The sequence below is a fragment of the Parasteatoda tepidariorum genome, chromosome 9, assembly GCF_043381705.1.
Source record: "Parasteatoda tepidariorum isolate YZ-2023 chromosome 9, CAS_Ptep_4.0, whole genome shotgun sequence".
NCBI lineage: Eukaryota > Metazoa > Arthropoda > Arachnida > Araneae > Theridiidae > Parasteatoda > Parasteatoda tepidariorum.
The window spans coordinates 33,181,235-33,206,245 of record NC_092212.1 but is presented as its reverse complement, the minus strand read 5'-3'; the positions used below and the strand labels follow the sequence as shown (position 1 = coordinate 33,206,245).

Below are 25,011 nucleotides of genomic sequence, written 5' to 3'. Positions count from 1 at the left end.
CATATTCTTTCATCAAAATCTGACTATTCAAACTGAGCTGTAACCACGGTTAAAAGACTATTTTATCATTCAATACAAAAATAGCATATTTCAAAAAATAATCATCTCAAATCTAGCGAATCCATTTTTGAAAACTTTCAGGCTATTTGTAATGATTACCGATACAGCATTGATCATATGTGTCACATTCACGATACTAAGTTTCCCTTTCTGAGATTTCAAATCTGTCGCTTGTATTCTGAAAGCAGAAGGGATCTGAAAACGTCGAAACATTTGAAATATTGAAATTCCCAATTTATCTATCCACATTTCAAAAGAAATAAGGAAAAACAATTTGTTATCCGATAAATGCTATCTACCATCGCCGTCTGCTATTGTAAATAATTTTCGTTTTCGAATTCCAATTTGCAATTTAACGGGATAAACTATGGATTTTCACGTCTTTATTTCCAATAATAAAATAAGTAAGTCTTACTAGCTTTCATAAAAGATTTCTTTTCTGATAAGCAATTAAAAATAAAAGATTATTTAAGTAATCATTCTAAAATAATCATTTTGTATGAAGCCCTTTTAAAATTGTATGTATTCTTTAAAATAATTATTTTTAACCATGAAGAAATTATTGTGTTAATTTTTATGATAAGGAAAGTTCACAAATCATTTATGAGTCAGTCTTCAAAAATTTTTGAATTTAAAATTAATTCTATTTTTTTGTAACTGAAAGTTTGATGTTGCAGTACAAAAATTCTTTAGTTTATTTTGAATATAAATTTAAGTTTCATGCTTAATGTTTGAATGAATTTAAAATTAAATCATTATGATTTTTCTTTTTATTTTATTTTTAAAATAACTATGAAATAAAATTCTAAAAAAATGAATCAGGAAAGAGATATAGGCTCTGAAATTTTTTTAATTATTTTTAGTTACTTTTGAGACATATCGTGTTAAAGCTGAAAGAAAACATTAAAAAAATTGATCATAGCGAAATAAGTCTTCCAAGTTTCCTCAACAAATTTTTAATTTATTAAATTTGTTAGAATAAGCTTTAGAATAATATTTTAATCAAATTCATTGTTACATATATAATTTATCAAGTACGATTTGTAACTCGGAATTGTTTCTCTGTCGATTTAAGTAAGAGTAGTAATTTTTAAAAAATACAAAATCAATAGACTTTCTATTGGATTTGGCGGATTTTAATAAACAAACTTATACCGAGTTTTCGAAAAATGTGTGAAAATTTTCATAAGGAAAAGCGAGTGGACATAGAAATGAAAGTTCCACTACACTTTGCCAAGAAAAAAAATTATTCTCTGTAATGAGAAGCAAAGATTTCAAAAGATGACACTGCTAATTGAGTAGTATTACGGCTGCACAATGGGCTATTGGCGGCGGTTCTGAAGACATGCCTCGTCCGATGACATGTCGTCACAATTTATATCCTCTGCAAGAGGGATGGGCTCCTTCGAACGAACAGCGTGTGAAGTCGAGCACTTTACGGTAGAACGAGGATGAATCTCGTTTCCTCGGTCCATTCGCTGATCAAAGTGGTCACACATCAGCCAGTGATGCTTAACTTTGGTGTTCTACTGGGAACCGTGTCTTTACGATCAGTCCACTGTGGGACCTGACGCGATAGGAAATAGTGAATTAAAATTTTAAACTTTTGTACAAATAGCCTTCTCAAGAAAGTGTAACTTTAGAAGATCAGCCCAAACTTTTCAATTTTAAGCATTTCAATCCAATTTTCAAAAAAATTTTGCAAATTAATGCTGGGAAAGGATCAATGGTGAAATTTTTTGCATCCTTCTTAATAATGGTGGTTAGCACATTTTTACCACTTCTACTAAATGATTTCAGTTCCTTTAACTGTCATAAGTCATACCACACTCAAAAGTATTAAATGTTTATGTTTAAATGAGTAAGTAGACCATGTTTAATAGCATAAACATGGTGTAATCATAATCATAATGGTCATAATAGACCCAAAACAATTGTTTAATAGTGTAACATAATGTTAAATTTTTGAACTATTACAAGTATAGTAGCAGCCTATAGAAAGTTAAGGAACATGATGTGACGTGCTACAAACTTAAAGTGAACTATACCAACTTAAAACTTAAAGTGTACCTATAACCAACTCTCTTATAGTTTTTAGAAATGGGAAATTTGGTTCGGTTGAAGCCTTCAGCATACATGGTACTGGGACAGATCAGTCTATCAATATCAGTCAGGACCAATTGTTTCTGTATCACTAATAACTTAACTTGACATCTTAACTTCTTAAGTACTTAGCTAATAAGATGGATCATAAGTGAGATGTTTTTTCAACGCTTTTACCCTTTGTAAGGAAAATAAATCTCCCCATAAGGAAAATCAATTTTATTAAATTAGCGGAAATACTTTCAATTCTTTCGGATTGATTCACATACAGATTGATGTTTTCTGCTGATAAAAGTCACTTTAATTAAATATTATTGCAAAGACTAGTTAAATCCCTTTCATTGTTCTTAATTGCGGTAGTCTTCTTATAATCCTCACTCACAAGATGAGAGATTCGGCAATGGGTGGAATTCAAGTTAGTTCAAACATAGTTCTCAACGACTATTCGACTGTTCGGGTGAAGTACAGGGTGAAGCATAGGCCTTAAATGACTTGAAACTCGACCTGTCCCATCACCTCCTACATCAGAAAGCTTCCACACGGTATTTTATAAGTAGTCTAAAAAAACTAAACTCAGTAGCACGACAGCCCATTGAGGGCCAAGGCCTACTATGCCCATCTCAGTTTTCTTGACCTTGGACTCTGGGGAGCAGGAACAGATGTTCTGGTTAGGTGGTCAGCCGAACGCGGAACCCCCATTGTTTAGTTCCCAAGCATGCTTGGTACTCATTTATCGACCCACTGAAGGGATGAAAGGATGAGTGAACCTTGCCTGGCCCGCGGATCGAACCCAGGACCTGTAGCACGAGAGGGAAAGCACTACCACTCAGCCACCTGGTGCCGCATAAATAGCCTGCTCAGACTATTTAATATGTGAATCAGTGGTGCGCATGAAACCAAATTCTCTTTTAAAAGTAATTGAGAGAAATTTATCACAGATATTTGAGAATTGAATCTGTAGTGGTTGACAGGTAAATAAGACAAAGCAATAATATTTATAAATTAAACAAATTTTTAGACATATATTTGCTACCACTTTCTTGTTTTTACTATTTACGATTTTTTATTAAATGGCTCTTTCGTACACCTGTTTACCTTCCTAGTGATCTAATCAAACTACCTATAAGAAACAATGTGGGAGCTTTCAGTTATAGGAGATGTTGCCTGTCCAGTAGAAGATATTGATATGCATATTAAGAAATGAGTATTACGTTTTTCATTGTGTATGACAAAAATTAAATTTTTTGATTTATGGTTAGCTTAAAAATTTTTCTTTGAAAATTTTAATTTCATTTTACGAGGGTTGTAAATTAAATAGTGGCAACTTAACCTTGAAACTCACAGAAGGGCGTTTCTCAAAAAGTATTTATCTTGTTGGTTTAATTTCTATATCACGTAAAGCTGGCTTATTTTTTTGAAAGTATTTNTATAAGAAACTATGTGGGAGCTTTCAGTTATAGGAGATGTTGCCTGTCCAGTAGAAGATATTGATATGCGTATAAAGAAATGAGTATTACGTTTTTCATTGTGTATGACAAAAATTAAATATTTTGATTTATGGTTAGCTTAAAAATTTTTCTTTGAAAATTTTAATTTAATTTTATTATTATACAAATAAATCTCCGAAATCAAAATAACAATTTATTTTCTACTATTTTACATGAGTTATTACGAGTTCATAAATTCGTAATTAACAGTGTAAGAATGAAAATAATAGTCGCATAAGTATTAAAGCCTTATAGATGTCAGGCTCATGTGACATTTTAATTGGATAATAACTTTAGAACTAATAGACAGTAACTTAAGTCTTTAATACATGAAATTACATTCGGTATTTAGGGATTTCCTGTTATTAATCTCAAGGATTTTAATTAAGCATTGTTTGTGTAAATAATCGTTATGTCACAAGAGTAAACGCTTTAAATTTATGAATTTTCAAATGCAATCTAAGTGAACAATTAAATTGTAAATTATCTTAATTAAAGCATAGATCTTAAGGACTAGCATAATCTTGATTCATCCGAACTAGATAATTGATATTAAAGGGGATACTTACTTTGCAAATTGCTATTTAATTCATAACTATGTATGAAATGGTGTATAGACTTCCATATTAACGTATAATCCAGTCATTTCTAGTGTATAATTTTTATTCAAGTTTACTCCAGTCTCTAGTTTCATCTTAACTCTTACTTAATTAAACAAATTTGGAAACTACGTTAAACGCAATCTAAGATTAATTTTTAACATATTAACAAGAAACGCACCCGGAGTAATAGGATTAAATTTTTTAACAGTTGATTTTTAACTTACGGAATTCATATACAGAAATTTTTGTCGATTTTGCAGTAATTTTGAAGTTATAATTTATCAAAAATCACATTTTTTTAAAAATCTTTATAGCTTCTTCAAATGTGATTCATCCTTCAGATGAACAGCAATAATGACTGTAAAAGGTTGTTTTAAATTTGCGACCGGTAAGTTAAGACCTGTTTTAAATGAAAACTTAAACATTAACATTTTAAAGGTTAAAACTAAAAGATTAAATTTAAAAATTCGATTAAAAAGTTCTAAGTTTCCGTTTAACTCTTCATTTTGCCATCGTTATAAAAAATTACAGTTTTCTTTCTTTAATTAGCTAAATTTGAGCTCTGACGCGAAATCATGTGATATTATTTATTTAACTTAAATCTTCCAGTTATTGCACTTATGGTTTTTAGTTTTGCTATAATTTTATAAAATTACCAAAAAAAAATTTTCACATGACCAAATGCAAACATTTAAACGTATCTTTGAATTGTATAGATTCGCAATTATTTGAGACATACGTAAAAACTAAGTATCATAACTAAAATCCAGTTATAATGACCCTTTATTTTATTACACATAAAGTATCAGTACACACTTAAGCTCTCGGAGAGCCTCCCAAAATGTACACAAGATTTGAATTAAGCAGAAAATTTATTAATTTAGTATTGGAAACCAAAATAAAATAGAGTTTGACATCTGACAGAAGAGGGTTATAAAATGCAGCACTATGCGAGAGAATATCGCGTTTTTATTGTATATTTGAAAAATAATGACAGCTTGACTTTTACAGTATGCAAATTTTGTAAAAAAATACAGTTGAAATATTAATTTTACTTCGTAAACTAAGAACAGAGCTATTGAAAAGAGATTGGAGCAATTGGGAACGCTAATCTCACTGTCCGTCCAATACACATGTGTTTCAACATGTTTATTGGACAACATGTAGTTTACACACAACGGTGCGATATGACATACCGCACGTGAATAAATCCAAATACTGAGTACGACATTTCTTGGTCGTGTATTCTCTCATTTAGGTAATTATAATTGATCTCCTAGATCATGTGATTTAACACCATTCGATTTCTTGCTATGGGATTCTCTAAATTTAAAGGGTATGTCAACAAGCTCACGTCCTCCCACGCATTGAACGCGAAGAAAAAATATTCAACGTAACATCAACAAAATTCAGCAACATTTATGCAAAATTTAAAAGGAAGTTTTCTATAAAAGATTGCGTACGTGTCCGCAAAGCTGTGGAGCTCATTTGCCGAACCTGCCATTTATATAACCCTACCATATATAATGCATGTTTCAATAAAGAAATCCATACCTTTGAAAAAAACTATATTTTCTATTGCATTCAAACCTTACGTAAATTTTGGGACAACCTTTTTTTTTAATGTCCACCATTTCGTCAATTCAGGAGTATTAGGGCAGATTTGTTGGCCACTCTTTCAGGGGCACCAAATTAGGTAGGCTAACATTGCTCCCACAGTAAGGACAGATTGCACAGAGAATGAAGGAACATCCATGCCTTGTCCGGAATTGGAACCCGGGACCTTTCTGATACAAGACAGGGGCAACCTTTATTAAAGCCTTTAAATTAAAGTTGCTAAGAATAAATTCAATTTTCTAAGAGAGTGTAAAATAAAATATAACACTTATATCGAAAAGTAAATGCTATATTTTTTACTGCTATTATTTAATTAGTTTTATGAATAATAAAAAAACATTTTTTTACTTGCTTTAAAATAAATATTTTAAAATTGCAAGCATTAAATTCAATTATCATAGATTCCGAAGTTAAAATAAAATATTCATCTTTAAAACATAAACAATATATTCCTTTGGGTAAACTAACTTAAAACTAACAGTATTCATTAAAACTAATAATATTTAACTTTCAAAAACATTTTTTTTTTTAATTTCGACAGAATCTCCATTTCCCTGAAATGGTTTTTCTCTTTTTTTTCCCTAGGGATTCTAAGCTTCTTATAAACTAAGAATTAACAATAAAAGTAAACAGAGAATTTATCTCCAAATAAAAGAATTTTTTTTCAATTTAGTTCATGAATTTTATATTTTTCTTGAATACGTAGAATTACTTGAATCATAGTTTTATTGTTGGTATTAATTTTATATAAGGCTGGTGTATAACTCATTAATCCTTGAACTCGCTTTATTTAATCATTATACTTTTGTGTCAGAAACCATATTGTTTCATTAAACCACTGACATTGTATGTAACAGATTTAAAAGACTAATGTTGGATTAAAAATTTAACTTTTAATTTTTGAACAAATCTCAAATATTTCATAATTAAGTTTATGGATAATAATATATAATATTATATAAATTGTTTGTTTAGATAATACTAGATAAATAATATTATTAGATCGTTACTATTACATAAACTGTTCCTTTTACATGATGAAACAAATTAAAAAGATTACCACAAAAAATTAAAATGTTTGTTAGAGTTGACCGAACAAGTCTCTGCATTTTAAATCCCATTATTAGCCGTAATTGAAAGCTGTATTAGCGGTAATTAGCAGTAATGAGATGAATTAACGGTTATTATCGGAAAGTTTAGAAAGTCACATAATCTATACAAAAGCATGACCCATAAATTATACCAAAAGTGTTACGGACGAATGTGTCCAATTACATAATTCAGTACAAGAGAGCAAGAAGTGTAGATCTCTATCTGTAAACTTGACCAAACGCGTTGATGACGATACTAGATGGCATCTTCTTCGGAAATAAAACCTTTCTTGTTCATTTTCTAAAAGAGTGTGAATTGGTTAAAAAATATGTAAAACCGTATAATTCTGAATGGATATCATCTGCCATAGGCAAATAGATGTTAAAATTTGATATAAAATTCAAGCAACTGTAGAAAATCTCAGTTGCCGGCTTGCTGTAGCTCCTAAAATGATTTCATTTCTGAACAAAAATATATGAGCAAAAGTTTGGAATAAGTTTAGAATTAGTCTTCTTCCACTTCAATGGCGGCAAAGTTTTCATTGATCTGTTAAAATGACAGATCTGAATTGAGCATAGTTTGGATTGCTATGTATCTTCTAAGTTCATCATTTTGCCTCTTAATGGATCAGATTAATCTTCAGTGCCACTGAGACAATAGATAGGTAAGTACTTTATTTACGTCACACTAGAGTTGCACAATGGGTTATCGATCACGGTCTTGGAAACATCGCTAAGGATGATCCGAAGGCATGCCGTGACAATTTTGATGCTCTGCAGAGGGAATGGCTCCTTCGATTTGGTAGCCAGATGACCTGCGCGCTAAGTCGAGCACTTTTCGGTAGAACAGTTTTACTAGGATCGACACCGCGCACAATTGGTCCCTACGCACGCTGATCAAAGTGGTCACACACCCACCAGTGATGCTTGACTTTGGTGGTCTACTGGAAGCGTATTGACAAAACATACCGTAGATTGTAAAGGGGTTGGCGAAAATATCTATCAGCGTTGAAGGAGCGTCTCGCAAATCGCCAAACAGCTGTGTGCTTATGTTTTTGTTTTGTTTTCGGTATCACGTATCTATCATTCACTAAGTTATATATGGGTGTCACATTTCAGAGTTTCAAATAAGCTGATCTTCATTAGATTCTTCTGCATTAAATGAAATATAAAGCGTATTNTATTATATGAACTGTTTATTTTAACATAATGAAGCAAACTAAAAAGAATACCTCAAAAAAATTTTAATGTTTGCAATGGTTGAACGAACAAATCTCCGCTTTTTAAATTAATTTATTAGCCGTAATTGAAAGCTGTATAAGCGGTAATTAGCCGTAACGAGATGAATTAACGGTTATTATCGGAAAGTTTAGAAAGTCACATAATTTAGTACAAAAGCATGACAACCAAAGGCCTCCTTACCCATAAACTATACCAAAAGTGTTACGAACGGAATGTGCCCAGTTACATAATTTAGTACAAGAGAGCAACAATTGTAGATCTCTATCCGTAAACTTGACCAAACGCGTTGACGACGGTACGCGTTGGCATCTTTTTCAGAAAATAAAACCTTTCTGGTTCATTTTTTAAAGTAGTGTGCAAATCTGAATTGGTTAAGAAATATGTAAAACCGTACAATTCTGAATGGATATCATCTGCCATAGACAAATAGATGTTAAAATAGGATATAAAATTCAAGCAACTGTAAAAAAATCACATTTATTATTTGCCGGCTTGCGGTAGCTCTTAGCATGTCTTCATTTCTGAGCAAAAATATATGTGCAAAAGTTTAGAATCATAAGTTCAGAATTAATCTTCTCCCGCTTCAATGGCGGCAAAAATTTTATTGGTCAGTTAAAATGACTGGTCTGAATTGAGCAAAGTTTGGATAGCTATGTCTCTTCTAAGTTCATCATTTTGTCCCTTAATGGATCAATTTAATCTTTAGTGCCACGGACGAAAAAGATAGGTAAGTATTTTATTTACGTCGCTCTAGAGCTGCACAATGGGCTATCGACCACGGTCTTGGAAACATCTCTGTTTAAGATATTATAAATATCGAGAGATGATGAAAGTTGTTCATAAATTAAACTGTAAATAAATGACGGACCATGTATCTTTTCATTAGTTTATTTCGACACAAACATGACATAGAAAAGGTAAAGGTAGATATTGGGGAAAATTCCCGCAGAGAAAAAGCTGCCATTCTCTTAAACATGAAAACATCATCTGCTCTGCAAAAGCGCTCCTGACAGTGCGCGCATGCACGGACAATCTCTAAGGATGATCCGAAGACATGCCGTGACAATTTTGATGCTTTGCAGAGAGGATGACTCCTTCGGTTTGGTAGCCAGACGAACTGCGCGCGAAGTCGAGCACTTTACGGTAGAACAGTTCAACTAAGATCGGTCCCTGCGCAGGCTGATCAAAGTGGTCACACACCAGCCAGTGATGCTTGACTTTGGCGGTCTACTGGAAACAGTGTCTCTACAATCAATCCATTGTGGGACATGACTGAAAACCCTTATATAGCAAGACGGAAAAGAGCAAAAACTGGAAGACATTTCGTTATGGCATTTTTTTTCGATAAAAATAAAATATTTGAAACTATCAATATCCCTTTTATAATTTTAGCATATGTATAAAACTGCTTCGTTTCCAAGATGAAGTGGATATTGTTAAATAGTTTGAAAAAAAAATAAGTAAACTCCTCCCGAAAACTAGCTATAACTGAAATGGTTTTACTACCAGCTTTTCCCCTTTTTGTCCTTGCTTTCACCCCTGCTGTGTGACCTGACGCGAAAGAAAGTATTGAATTACAATTTTAAATTTTTTTAAAATTAATCTTCTCAAGAAAGTGCTACTTTTAAAGATCAGCTCAAGCTTTTTGATTTTAGGCATTTTAGTAAGACCTGAACAGCCTGGTTTAGACGGAGTTGTGCCCATGTCCAAGAGGTCGTGGGTTCAATCTCCGCCTCCCAAAAATCCCCGTGCAGTTGACTAGTGAACGTTAAATCTGTCGGGTCACAAAGTCCTCCAAATTCCCATAACAAATTATACCTCTGGGGTACTGAATTGAAGGTGGATCGTTCTCTGGTTCAGGTCAAAATTACGATCTGTGAATGAATGAAAGGGTGTATGAATGGGTCCACCATATAAAACGGGTAGTGAGGTAAGTCTGTGGCTGAAGTCGTATTCTTGGCCTAGATGGAGTCACTTAAAAACGAGAAATACACCGCCTGCTTTTGAAATTCACTTAGTTTCACCAAGCAGACTTGCTAAACAGCAACAATCATTGTAGTCTAATTTTCAAAAATGTTTTACAAATTAATGCGGTGAACGAATCAATGCTATTTTTGCATCTTTCTTAAGGATGGTGGTTGAGCACTTTTTACCACTCCTAGAGAATGACTTCAGTTCTTTTGACTTCTTTGGCCTTCCCTAACATTAATCTAACTGTAATACTGAGAATTATTTCATTGAGCAGAACTGGTTTGATGCAAGAGGTTAAAAATCGACTCAAGTTCATTCATAAAATTGGTCATTAGTATAAAATAAACTGAACAGAGGATCGTTAGTGAAAATGATGTATGTATTTTTTTTCGCATAAGACACTTTTTCAGCACACTGGAATAAATTATAGTTTGTTAAAGCAGATGCAAATAATAGTTGATTAATAACAAGACCATTTGTGATAGCATGATTTTAAATTTATTTGAGTTATTTCTCTTATGTTCAACTTGATTTTTATTTGATTTCAAATTTAGTATTTATTTTCTGCTTTTATATAATGGCTTGTTCAGATTTACAATATTTTCCAGGGATTAAGACACAGTTAATTTAAAGCATTGATTTTATATATATATTGAAATTAATAAAGTCTGGTAATAATCAAATGTCTAAAGTCACCAAGTAATAAATATTTCCAAATAAGCTTGCTGTATAATCTTTTAAGCATTTTTTTTAAATTTATTTTTAGCTGTACTAGATTGACATGTAACTTCCAATAGTACTAAGTAGGACTGGGCGATGTTAAGATTTCAGCATCGTGATGCATCGCCACTCAAACATCGTGATGTTTCGATACATCGCGATGTCACATTTCTATTTCACATTTGGTTTTGCCAAATTTTGCATTCTTGTACACCTTTACTTTTTTTTATTTGATGCTACTGTAAAGTAAGACTAAATCTAAAATTTTAAATATATATATTAGATTTTTAGAATTTAAACTTTGTGTGTTTGTGGAAAAAGGAGAATAAGATTTCAAGGGGGATATTCAGAAAAAATTTATAAAAGTGAAAATCTGCCAAAATGCATCAAATTTACATTATACGAACTATATTCATTTTATAGGTATTTAATTTCAATAAAGTTATATAATCAATAAGAGAAAAAAGTAAAGATAGGAGTAAATTAAATATATGACTTTATATCCGGGTATATCAATGTTTAGTAAATTGATTATTTTCTTCTTTTGTATTAAAATAATTCGATAGACTGTCTTTTTCAATTTAAATAAAACACATCTTTTCAAACTNCCTATACATACCAAGACGGAAAAGAGCAAAAACTGGAACGAAAGACTTTTCATTCTGGACTTTTTTTTTTCTTTTTTTTTTGATAAAAATAAAATATCTGAAACTATCGAGATTATTTTATGTTGTTGTTACACCCCCCCCCCTGGAGAAGGAAAGCCTAGACTAGATCCAGAAGTCCCCGTCGCTTCAGTTCCACATATATCTGCAGAAAGTCCCGATCAACCAGCAGCTGCTTAAAAGAAACGTCAAGGCAAAAAAAGAAGGTGATCTGGACTAGCAGGTTGTGAACAGGAACAAAGTTGGAAAGTTGGTCCCCATTTTGAAACCTTAAACACTTAAGATGGCCACTACGAAATCTGGTTATGGCCGATTGGAAAGGCCGAGGGTAGCAACATGTTAATGATAGGTCAGGGCGGTTGCCAGCATACCACTGATGGGATGGAGTACGGCGCCACACTGGAAGCAAACGATGTTTTCCCAGGGAGTGGATCTCAGTAGTTTTTTTTTATAATTTTAGAATATATATAAGACTGCTTTGTTTCCAAGATAAAGTGGATATTTTTAAATAGTATGAAAAAAAAAATAATAAGTAAACACCTCCCAAAAACTAGCTAGAACTGAAATGATTTTACTACCAGCCTTTTCTCTTTTCCTCCTCGCTTTCACCCCTGCTCTGGAACCAGACGCGATAGAAATAATTGAATTGCAATTTTAAAGTTTTTCAAAAATATTCTTCTCAAGAAAGTGTAGCTTTTAAAGATCAGCTCAAGCTTTTTGATTTTAAGCATTTTAGTAAGGCCGGAATTGTCAGGTTTAAAAGACGTGGCACCCATGTCCAAGTGATCGCGGGTTTGCTCGCCGCCGGCCAAAAAATCCCCGCGTAGTAAATGTTGACTAGTGAACGTTAAATCTGTCGGGTCACAAAGTTCTCCAAATTCCCATAACAAACTATACCTCTGGGGTACTGAATTGAAGATTGATCGTTCTCTGGTTCAGGTCAAAATTACGATCTGTGGATGAATGAATGGATGTATGAATGGGTCCGCTCTATAAAACGGGTTGTGAGTTGTATGGCTGAATTCTTAATCTAGGCTATAGATGGAGCCACAGAAAAACAAGAAACGCACCCTTTGCTTTTAAAATTCGCTTGGCTTCATCAAGCAGTTTTGCTGAACGGCAACAAGCATTGTAGTTTAATTTTCAAAAATTTTTGCAAATTAATGCGGTGAAAGAATCAATGCTATAATTTTTTGCATCCTTCTTAAGGATGGTGGTTGAGCACTTTTTTACCACTCCTAGAGAATGAGTTCAGTTATTTTGACTTCTTTGACCGTCCCTAACATTAATTCAACTGCAATTCTATGAATGAATTGCAGTTGATGCATTGAGCAGAACTGGTTTGATGCAAGAGGTCAAAAATCGGCGCAAGTTCATTCATGAAATTGTTGTTCATTAGTGTATAAAAATGAACAGAGGATCTTTAGTGAAAATGAAGTATGTATTTTTTTTTTTTGCTTTGCATAAGACACCTTTTCAGTACACTGGAATAAATTATAGTTCGTTAACCCTTTCGCGCCGACTGTCACAAATACGTGACAGCATAAAACCGTATCAACCAGGGTAAAAAGATAAAACTGGTAATCAAAGTAATTCTTTAGCAGTTTATTTGTGGGCGGAGTTATACTTGTTTGATTTATTTTATTCACCATTTCTTTGTTCAAAATAAAACTATTTAGCTATATTTTGAATTAACATTGATTATATATATGATTAAACTAACAATAATTAAAGTAAAAGCAAAGTAAGTCCTTCAAATTAGAAACGACTACATTTAAGTTACCGTTTTTTATTTAATTGCATCCTGATTCTGATTTTGTACGAATGCTTTTCTGAATCACCCGTCCCCAAGGGGTTAAAGCAGCTGCAAATAGTAGTTGATTGATAACAAAACCATTTGTTATATCATAATTTTAAATTTATTTTAGTTATTTCTCTCATATTCAACTTGATTTTTATTTGATTTTAAATTTAGTATTTAATTTCTGCGTTTTTATACAGTAACTTGTTCATATCTACAATATTTTCCAGGGATTAAGATACAGTTTAAAGGATTGATTTTATGTATGCATTGAAATTAATAAAAGAATGGTAATAATCGAATGTCTAAAGTCAGCAAGTAATAAAAGTTTCCAAATATATTTGGTGCAGAATTTTTTAAGTATTTTTTTATTTATTTATTTATTCTTATCTGTACTATTAAATTGACATGTGACACCTAGTAGTTTTTTAATATTCAAAATAATAATAACAAAGCTAATTTTAACAATTGTGCATTTACCTATTTTTAACACCTAAATTTAAATAACTTTCACTAAGTAGAATATTTATTCTTTCATTTGAGGTATTATTAGAGCAGTGTTGCCTCGGTCAACTAAAAATAAAAAAAGTGGTGTCTAATGAAATTCAAAACTTTATTAACAAAGATTAATGTTAGCAATTTAATCTAGCAAATTATTTTTAGTTTGCTACTGAATGTGAAAGCAAAGAATGTTTTTGCTTTGAGTATGAATATTTGTAAAAGTAAGTCATAGTGATAGTTACGATTAAATAATTAAAGAGATAATAAAACACATAAAAATGAATTGAATTCTACAACTTTTTACATTTTTAATCGCCTGTGCTATCCCTGTTAGAGCAACCAATGGCTACAATGCAAAATACATTATAGAACTGTATACGGTGAAAATCTAGAGCCTTCAAAATATTTAAATTTTTTGACAATATTTTAAGCGCATTACCGCGATAGAGCTAGATCAAAGTGGGTTTCATATGAACATGTGAATCATTTGCATGTAACGGTGTAGAAAATTATTTTAAATCAAATTAACAAACAAATAATGATACATTAAAATATAAATCCAGCTACCACTAGAAGAAATTTTCCCAAGAAGTGTAGAAAGTTGGCAGCACTGCATTTCTCATTTTTGATTAGAATAAAAACATTTAAAAACAGCAGGTTTAATATTTGTAATTAATTTTTATATTTTTACAAACTTAAGTTTAGTTTAAAATGATGAAAAAAGGCTGTTTTCTTTTGATGATTTCGCTATGTTCAAGAGTTGGGTACTGATTCGGTGATTCGAATCACCAACTTACAACTGATTCGAATCAGTTGATTCAAATTATCATTTCATTAATCATCATCATTACATTCTGTTCCCAAAAAAATTATGCTGATAGAATTTTAAATTAGTCTTAGTCTTTAATAATTAATCTTAAATCTTTTCAATTGCTCTTAATTATGTATATTTAATTATGTTTTTGTTGTAAACCTTATTTAATGCGAGATAAGTACGCTTAAAATATTTATTATTGTTATACTCGCAAATGCCACAGTTAGAGTTTAAAACTAATATCTGAAATGTGATCGATAACATGTTTCTATTTCTGTTTGCTTAATATTGAGCGAAATATGACAAAGGGGAAGTGGGAGATTCACTGCTGCGTGACACTTAGTGACAAAAAGGTGAGGATGAGGTCCCAAATGTCGAAAACAAGTGTGACATCATTTACATGCTCTATGAATTATTTTATTCATTTATTAGTGCTTTCGATTTTACACAGAAGCAAGCTGGCTGTATAGTAAGTTTAAAATAAAATACGACTGATATGTTTTAACGTGAAAGTAGGGTTTACTCAAACTTTTAAATAAAGTGGTAATTCTTTATATTTTTAACTGAGGCTCTAATTAGTACGGATTTTTCGTAATATCAGAAAATATTTTTCCTATTGGTAGCAAAGGTAATATATTTATGTTTTAATAAATTAGAATAAAAATAATTTTGTTCACCACAAAACACAATTAATTTAAACATATATGTATGAAGTCATATAGGCGAATATTTAAGTTTTTCTGTTCATTTTTTACAAACCTGTTTGTCTTGAAATATTATACTTTAGTTCATTACCATTGAAAAAATTAATTCGCAACAGCGGGAAATCAAACTGCTCCACTTTCTGCAAAAGTTTTAATAAATTGGTAGCGAATTAAATAGTAAAGTTTGTAGAATAAGGATAATTACGCCTACTTTTTAAAAATGTCACCACGCGATCACTGCTATCAAGTTGCATTTCATATGATATTTTAAATTTTGGTGCGTTGTGGTTGAAAAATTATTTAAAATTAAAAATAACTTGAATTTCGTTAAGATTAGAAAATATTTTTTGACAAAGTGGAGCAAGTCAGCATCCCTATTTCCTTAATATCAAATTTATTTAAATACCGGAAACAGCTAATTTAAAACGAATATTAAACTTTTGGTTAAAGATGAAGGTTTTTTATACAGACGATTAGTTAAAAAAATCAAATTTGATACCTACCTACACTTTCATTTCTACGAAGGGATAATTATCAATGTAATATCTCTTATTGAAATAAAATGACAGCAATGTACTTTTGCCACCTTTTTTTTATTTATTCAAAACAATTGCATGACGAGTTTCACTCATTCTCGAATGCTATTGAGTTATTATTATGACTAACAGGAAAATGGAAAATAAATGAAATAGTAATGATGCTACTTAACACATTGAATGCCACGCTAATTGTGCATGACTTGCCCGTCTTGCCAAACGGTAAATAACTACAAACTAAATTTGCAAATTAGTCAGATTTTGTTCGTTCTTAAAAGGTTTAGCTTAACATGTGTGAGTCCTAGTCCTAGTGTTTAGATTTTATTGGGCACCTGGGCCGCGAAGCTACCCCCATCCCATTCATCTGGAATTTTTGAACAGTTTTGGTTGAGCAATGAGGTAAGCAGGCAATGGAGTTGCTTTTATGAGTGTTTCAAGCTCTTTACTTGAATAACTAAAAAGGAATCAAAAATAAATTGAGCAGCTTGCTCTAAACTGTGTNTTAATATTGAGCGAAATATGACAAAGGGAGAGGGGGGATTCACTGCTGTGTGACACTTTGTGACAAAAAGGTGAGGATGAGGTCCCAAATGTCGAAAACAAGTGTGACATCATTAATATGCTTTATGAATTATTTTATTCATTTATTAGTGCTTTCTATTTGACTCAGAAGCAAGCTGGTCGTATAGTAAGTTTAAAATAAGATACGGCAAACAGATACTAGTATTTTTTATCATTATTTGCAATCGATTGAATTTGTACTCAAGTTTGCAACCAGCTTTAGACACTTTTAACTCCTTAAATCTTACCTTTTTTTAATTCCTTATTATCAAATTTGAAGGCTTTTTATACAGACAATTAGATAAAAAAATCAAATTTGATACCCACCTACACTTTTATTTCTATGAAGGAATAATTATCAATGCAATATCTCTTTTTGAAATAAAGTAACAGCAATATACTTTTGCCACCATTTTTTTTTATTTATTCAAAACAATGGCCTGACGAGTTTCATTCATCCTCAAATGCTATTGAGTTATTATGACTAACAGGAAAATAGAAAATAAATGAAATAGTAACAATGTCACTTAACAGATTGAATGCCACGCTAATTTTACATTGCTTGCCCGTCTGGCCACAATGGTAAATAACTACAAAATAAATCTGCAAAAATTAGACAAATTTTGCTAGTTTTTTAAAAAGTTTAGAATGATATATCTGAAAAAAGTGGTGCATTATATAAGCCTACGAATTGTTTAGAAATAATAGTGGATAAAATCTACTAAATTGAATTTATTAAACCAAGAATCACAATTCATAAACTACCACTTGAAAATATTTATTCGTTGTCGGGAGCAAGTTGACATCTCTGTGTATATAAATAAAACTATTTCTGTGTGTTCTAGTATATTCCATTAATTTCTTCAAACCATTTTTGTAACGATAATAATATAAAAAAAATTAAAAATTTACTCGAATTATGTGTTTCTAATAATCTTGGCTTAGCCAGTCACAGGTGACCCCCGGGGCGCTACGAACAAACTCAGTGGCGGTCACCGGTGACCCCTATGGCATTCAACGTGTCAATAAATTTTATGAACATGATTTTAATAAAACTGTCGTATTACATAAATTTTAAGGAAAAATTATTGTAAACGATTGACTTTAAAATAATGATTTTGTTTTCAGGAAATTGTGATGGTCGTTTGGTTCACTATGGAATTCTTCCTAAGACTTTGGTCTGCAGGTTGCAGATCCAGGTATCAGGGATGGATTGGAAGATTTAGATATTTACGAAGTCCTTTTTGCATTATAGGTAAATTATTTATGTATAACATTTATAGACTTTTGTTGATCCTAGAATATCTTTATGCTAATTCTTTAGCATTCTTTCTCAACACCAAAAACATTATCTTATAGGACTCTTTTCTTACAGACTCATTACTAATTATTTTAAGAATCACTATCTTACAGGTTGCGAAATATCCACTGGTCGTCGATCAAGCATTTCAGATTAGCAAATACAAGAGTTCATCAAAATGATGGAAACACGTCTATACTAACTCCATGAAAACATTTTTTTCTTTGAGTAGCAAGCGTTTCGGAAGATATTACACGTCAAAAGTGTTGGCAGAATTTGAAAGATCAATACTTGAAGCTTTTAGGAACTGTGTCATTTTTACCCATGCAAAATTTTAATCATGCAAAATAATCGTAGGAAGCATAAGAAGTAAAGAACTTTTTTTCCAAATTTAAAACTAGCAATTTTGAAACCGTTATGTAGGCTTGTTACATTTATATAAGAATGCTTTTAGAGTTATAGTGGTATTAAAGAAGGAAAGAACTTTTAAACTTCCTTCGCTCATTTTGGTCGATGAAAATTTCGCGTGGTTAAAAAGAACATTATTTCTAAAAGATTCAAGAATGATTGGCTCAACAGTTTCGCCATATAAAATCTTCCAAAACATTTATTGCTAAAACAAAATTTCACATAGAAATTAAAAGAGTTTCCATTATTTTTATCAATCCTTGAAACCTGAGCCGTGGTAACTCAGAGGATAGAGAGTTCTTCTTCCAATGAGGTCAACCGAGTTTATATCCCCGCGATGGCTGTTCGACCCGAACTCCACATCCGGCTTGCACCGATCACATCGCTGACGTAAAATATCTTCAGTGGTAGACAAATCATGTGTCAGACTCTCGCCATCAGGCTAACCCTGGGAGAGTTCGCGGTTTTCCTCGCCATGCAAATGAGGATGTCCATCAAAAAGTCCTTCACGAAGGCAAATTTCTCACAGTGCAGAAGTTCCCTTGTCTTCCAAATTTAGATCAAAATTACGAGGCTACTGAGTGAACATCGAAAGTCGTAAACTCAAAAATGGGTCAGCTTTTCAACGACGGTTATGAAAAAAATCCTTGTAACCTCTCTATAATTTTTTTAAAAATGGAATATAAAATTGATCTATGTTCCAATTGAAACTGTTTTTTAACTGTAACTTAACTGTAACCCTTGAAGCGAAGCATGAACTTCTTATGCATCATCTTCGTTCCCCACAAAAGCTTTAAAATTTTGAAGAAATTTTTCAAAAAAAAAACACACAACAAATTTAAAATTACTGCTTAAAATTATAACGTTTCAAAGTTGTATATGTCATCAATCCGTTAAAAACTATTTCTGAAAAGTGTTCGCCTTTTGACCAAACTTTTGCCAATTGCTAAGGAAAATCCTGGATTACTCATTATTGGAGCGTTCAGGTAATTTATAATATGTCTTTGTCGTAGCTTTTTTGAGTGAAACTCATCTTTCACCTACGGCAGATATCTTTGAACTCCTTTTAAGCAGATAAATAACGCATAATTCCATACATATACTATTTTATGAGTGAAACTCGCTAGCTCTTATGAGTCATAGCTTTTATGAGTGAAACTCATCTTTCACTTACTTCAAATCTATTTGAACTCCTTTTAAGCAGAGAAATAACACATAATTCCATGCATATTCACTTTTATGAGTGATACTCACTAGCGTTTATGAGTGAAACTCACTTTTCACCTACTGTAGATCTCTTTGAATTCCTTTTAAATAGATAAATAACACATAACTCCATACATATACCATTTTATGAGTGAAACTCACTAGCCTTTATGAATCATAGCTTTTATGAGTGAAACTCACATTTCACCTACAGCAGATCTCTTTGAACTCCTTTTAAGCAGATAAATCACTCATAATTCTATACTACCATTTTATGAGTGATACTCACTAGCTTTTATAAGTAAAACTCACCTTTCATCTACTGTAGATCTGTTTGAACCCTTTTCAAGCAGATAAGTAACACATAATTCCATACATATACCATAATTCCATCACAAAACTACAATAAATTGAGAGGCATTAATTACTTCGTTATTTAGAAAAATCCAAATAGATTCCTTTATACGTGACACTCTAGGAGTTGATAGAAAGATGTGTCCAAGTTGCATAGTTTCTGGCACTTTAATAATCGATGTACATATTGTTCTAATATAGATCTGCGATTGGAACGAACATGGTCTGCCTCCACCATGACCTATGTTTCGTTTTTCTCGTCCAACAAAGTAAATATCTTGAAGTTTGATTCACTATTTAGAGAGTTGATTGTTCAGATTTTCTTTCGCTTTTCTTCACTTCCTTTGTGCTTTACTTCTAATTACAATGATCGAAGAAACTTTGTATTTCGTAACTTGTTCATTCAATTGTATTTTCTTCTTTTTTTCCCTTTTTTTATTCCTTAAATCATATGGTATAGCGAAGGCAGCACCAGGTCTATCCGGAATTCCATTTCTGGGACATATTCAAACAAATGTCTAAAGTTTAATACTAGTATGAGTTGTGACTGATCTTTCACCTTTTTACTTGCTGACGGTCATATTTTTATTTGTTGCAATGTTCAAGTTATTAAGAAAAAAATAAGCAAAAAAATCATTAAATTTAGTTAAATATGATTTTATAAGCTATTTTGAAACATTTTATTTCACAATTGGTTGAATTTTATAAATATAATTGTAATTTAAATATTATTAAGTTAAATCATTATATTTAAGCATTAAAAATCATTTTGCTGTATAAATGAAAATGCTCAAAATTATCTAAAATGGCAATGTATCTTTAATAACAACAAAGAAACAGAAAAAGCTTTTAACAAACGGAAAAAAAGGTTCATATTAAGTTTTTTTTAGTAGTTAAAGCATGCATACCAAACCGCTTCTTACCCGAGAAAAACCAAATTATGAGGAATAGTTTATTTTTAAGAATAGTTTAACTTATTTTTCCTCTCCTCTATGATCGTAATTGTTTTTCTATTAGTTTTTCCTAGTAGTTAAGAACACGGAAGGAAAAATGTCTCCCTTTCAGGCCTGCTTTTTACCGCATTTTCATTTATTCTTTATTGCATTAGAAAAATTTTAATACGTCTTTTCGTGTGATATAATTTATTACATACCAAATAGTAATGCCCTTTTGCTAATTGAAACTTCCTAACATTGGAATATACAGGGTGTTTATAAAGTCCCGGACCCATTTTGATGTTTAATAACTCATAAAATAATAAAGGTAGATTAAAATTAATAACATAAATGGTTAAAACTCAAAAAGTTTCATGAACCTTGTCAATGAACTTCCACATGTGCCCCTTTCGTCGCACGCAGAATATGAAGTCGATAGTCAATTTCACGCCAGGTAGCGGCAAGCATGTCGGCATCTACAGAAGCTATTGCGGTTGTAATTCTGGCTTTTAGGTCATCAATGTTTGACACGATCCTCCTGTAAACATTGTCTTTTATAAATCCCCAAAGAAAAAAGTCCAGCGGCGTTATATCAGGTGATCCGGGTGACCAAGGAATTGGACCTCCTCGCCCAATCTATCTTCCTGGAAAATGGTCATTCAAAGAACTACGAACGATGATAGGTGGTGCACTATCTTGTTGCAAAAAGACATGTGGCTGAAGCTCTTCTAGCTGTGGAAATACGAAGTTTTCCAACATGTCTAAGTATACGACTGATGAAACCGTCTGTTCTGTAAAAAAGAAAGGCCCAATGACTCGGTCGTGCATAAGTCCACACCACACATTAACCTTTGGGGAATCCCTTTGTGTCTCACGGTATTCATGGGGGTTTTCAGATCCCTATATGCGCACATGATGGCAATTAACAATGCCAAAAACACCCATTTTGAACCCATTTTGATGTTTAAAAACTCATAACGCTTGCCGCTACCTGGCGTGAAATTGACTATCGACTTCATATTCTGCGTGCGACGAAAGGGGCACACGTGGAAGTTCATTGACAAGGTTCATGAAACTTTTTGAGTCTATCTAACCATTTATGTTATTATTTTTAATCTACCTTTATTATTTTATGAGTTATTAAACATCAAAATGGGTCCGGGACATTATAAACATTTAATTTACAATAAATTTACTCCTGTATTTACAATAAATTTAAAATCTGAGAAAATCTATAAACAGAAATTTAGATTATCTCAAATCACAATGCTTTATAAATTTTTGAAAGTGACAACTTCACTTTGAAATAATTTAATTTAAATTTATTATATATTCCGTGATTTAAGTCACAATCCCGGTTAAGTCTCTGTTGTTGTCAGAGTTTTTGGATAACTATAGCCGCTAGTTCTGGTGTCTCAAGGGATAAATTAATAAATGTTAATGTGTACAAAATACAACGTATGCATCAAAATTATCATGCAGAGCAATCAACTCAAAAATTCAAGACTTCCACAGTATTTAAAATAGTATTGAAATAACAAATACGTAGACAAATGTATTTTTTAATTGATTATGAAATGTTCAACAGGTAATTTATTAGTCAACTGCTCCGCTTTGGACAGAAGATTTTGCGAAGTAATAGACAATTAGTTTTGTAGAATTTTTATCAATCCTACAAATGCATTTAATTGCTAGCATGACGTAGCTCAATTCAAAAAATATATAATACAAATATGTTTTAAATATTTATATGTAGTGATAATATAATATACAATAACGGTTGCTGAACAGCCGACCCAATTTTGGGTTCACGATTATAACAACCCAATTTTGGCTAAACTCCGTAGCCTTGTAATTGTGAACCCAATCCAGAAAACAAGAGAACTTCTGGATCAAGTATTGGGAGAAATTTTCCTTCGTTTCGTTGGAGACTTTTTGATAAAACTAACCCGCATTTGAGTTGCATGGAGAGGGAAGCGGCGAAGCCCGGTCACTGTTAGCCTGATAGCAAGGGAAATTCAACCCATGATCCGTCTACCAATGAAGATATTATACGTCAGCACTGTGATCGGGGCAAACCGGGTGCGGAATTCATTTCGACCAGCTTTCGCAGGGATTCGAACCCATCTATCCCCTGAGCTCCCACGACTCTTATATGATGTGATAGACAAAATCAATCTTAAACAAATTTACCAAACCAAGATACAAATATAAAATATTAAACTTTATTATCAATAAATTAATTATTCTCGCAAAATGGAGCAGGTTGGAATCTTTACGTTATTATTCACAGCTAAACTACTAAACCAGTTGGAGGTCAGAGTCATATTTATATGTTGGTTACTTTCTTCAAAAACGTATAATGTGGTAGGATTATTATTTCAAACTCGTCTTTCCTCGTGTTTTCTTTCTCTATGAACATTAAAATGTCTTCCAAAAGTATGTAAATATCCACTATAATTTATTTATTATTTAGGCATTCGTTGCTATAACTGGTAAAAGATAAATTGAAACAAAATGATTGCAACTGTAGAAATATACAATTAGTTTAAAAGCATATATCTTACCAGTTTTCCAGAAACTAGAAAGATGTTAGGTTTTTAAATTGTGGGGGCCTTGGCAGTCTTACTTCGGACTTGGACTTGAATAGGACTCAGGTCTGGAAGGGCCGGGGTTCGATTATCGATCACCCAGAGAGTCACCTGTTACATGAGATATACTTCTCTTAAAATATGTAGAATCTGTCGCTGATCTGTATCATGGGTACAAGAACCAGGAGAAAATTTCCTTCCTCTTCAGATCTCTATCTAAATTGAGGAAGTGGCCTCACGAATGAGTGGTGCTGCCATCTATCCGTGGAGTTCAGAGTTAAGTCATACCCTTGCGGTGCTCTCCTGTCAAACGAATTATTAATAATTTGCCAAGGACCAATAGCTGACGAGCTTTGCTTGTCCAAGTATCATTCGAAGCAACAACAAATCGAGTTAGTTTATGTCTTTTAGATTTAGTAATGATTGCATAGCATCTTTTTTTTTACTCCGTAGTAAAAAGGAGTATACAACTTGTAAAAGAATCTATATTTCTAATACTATAGGAAAAATAAAATTTCATAGAGAGAAATAGCAATTTAATCAGAAAATTCACCGTGGTTTTCCATTTAATAAGGAACAAAATTATTGTAACGACAAAAAGAATGAAGAAAAAAACATTCAAATAGATCTCAAAAATGAAATAAATAAAAGAGAACTATTAATTTAATAGAGATACCTTTTAGTAGAGAAATCCTTAAATTAACTTAATTATAGAATATGTATAAAGAATTAACTGAAAACACGCAGACTAAAAAGTTACGTTTCTAAAACAAAATAAAACATTATCATAGTAACAAGAACCTCTAAAAAACTAGAGAGCAAAGTTATTAGGAACTAAATTACAGAACATTAAAAGCACAGTGGTAATCTTTTAACAGCATTTACAGTTATTAATCGATTTCCGAGAAACTAATTGAATTGCATTTTGCTTTTGGTCTTATGTTTTATGCAGGGCATACTTATTTTCCATTAAACTAATTAACAGCGGTTCTGTCAAATTATCAGTGCTTAGTTTTATTTCAAACTGAAAGAGATTGAGTTAAAATAAGTAAAAGTATGCAGCACTTATTTTTCCTATAACTGCTGAATTAAAAAGAAGTATATTTTTTTCTTCCGTTTATATGTACATATTATATTTTTCACTGAAATAGATTTAATCAGTTAAGTTTATGATTTAAAAAGAAAAGGAAGAAAATATTATAAATCTAACTTAAGCATGCTGTTTGTTAAAGAATATTTGAAATGTTACCGATTTGTGCTTAACACCCTTTTAAACGAATGGTTCTTTTTGGTTTCACCAAAGAAAATAGTGTATAAGTATTATAATTCATTTCGCAGAAACAAGTCATTTTGTCAACCCTAATATTTTAATTAGATAAATGTTTATATTTTAACCTGAAATCAATTGCAGTTCCTTATTAAAACTAAAGTGGTAGATAATAGAATTAAATTTCCCCTTTTCTAACATGCATCACTTTCGTTTGTTAATGGCTGCAGCCGGAAATAAACTAAAAAGTTGTTATAAAATTTGTAACCCATTGAAGTCAAAGCACAAAAGAGTGGTCTTCTTACGAAAAACATCTATAAGAAAAAATGTAGCTCATATTTATTTATAAGAAGTGAATATTTCTTTCACATTGTACTTTGATTTTACAACCAAAAATAAATAATTAAATTATTGTTATATTAAATACTGCCGGGATTTGCCTCTTTCAGCCACCATCGTTCCCCGTGGCTATTAT

The 25,011-nt window shown here is 31.7% G+C and overlaps 1 protein-coding gene across 1 annotated transcript in view; it reads left to right on the top strand.

Annotated features, from left to right (window-relative positions):
- The window catches only part of LOC107452319 (potassium voltage-gated channel subfamily KQT member 1-like), a 364,114-nt gene that overhangs the window by 272,440 nt on the left and 66,663 nt on the right, over positions 1-25,011 (top strand). Inside the window, exon 3 of the mRNA XM_071185389.1 lies at positions 17,604-17,730. Within this exon, the coding sequence (XP_071041490.1) occupies positions 17,604-17,730 (127 nt within the window). The remainder of the gene's footprint in view (positions 1-17,603; positions 17,731-25,011) is intronic.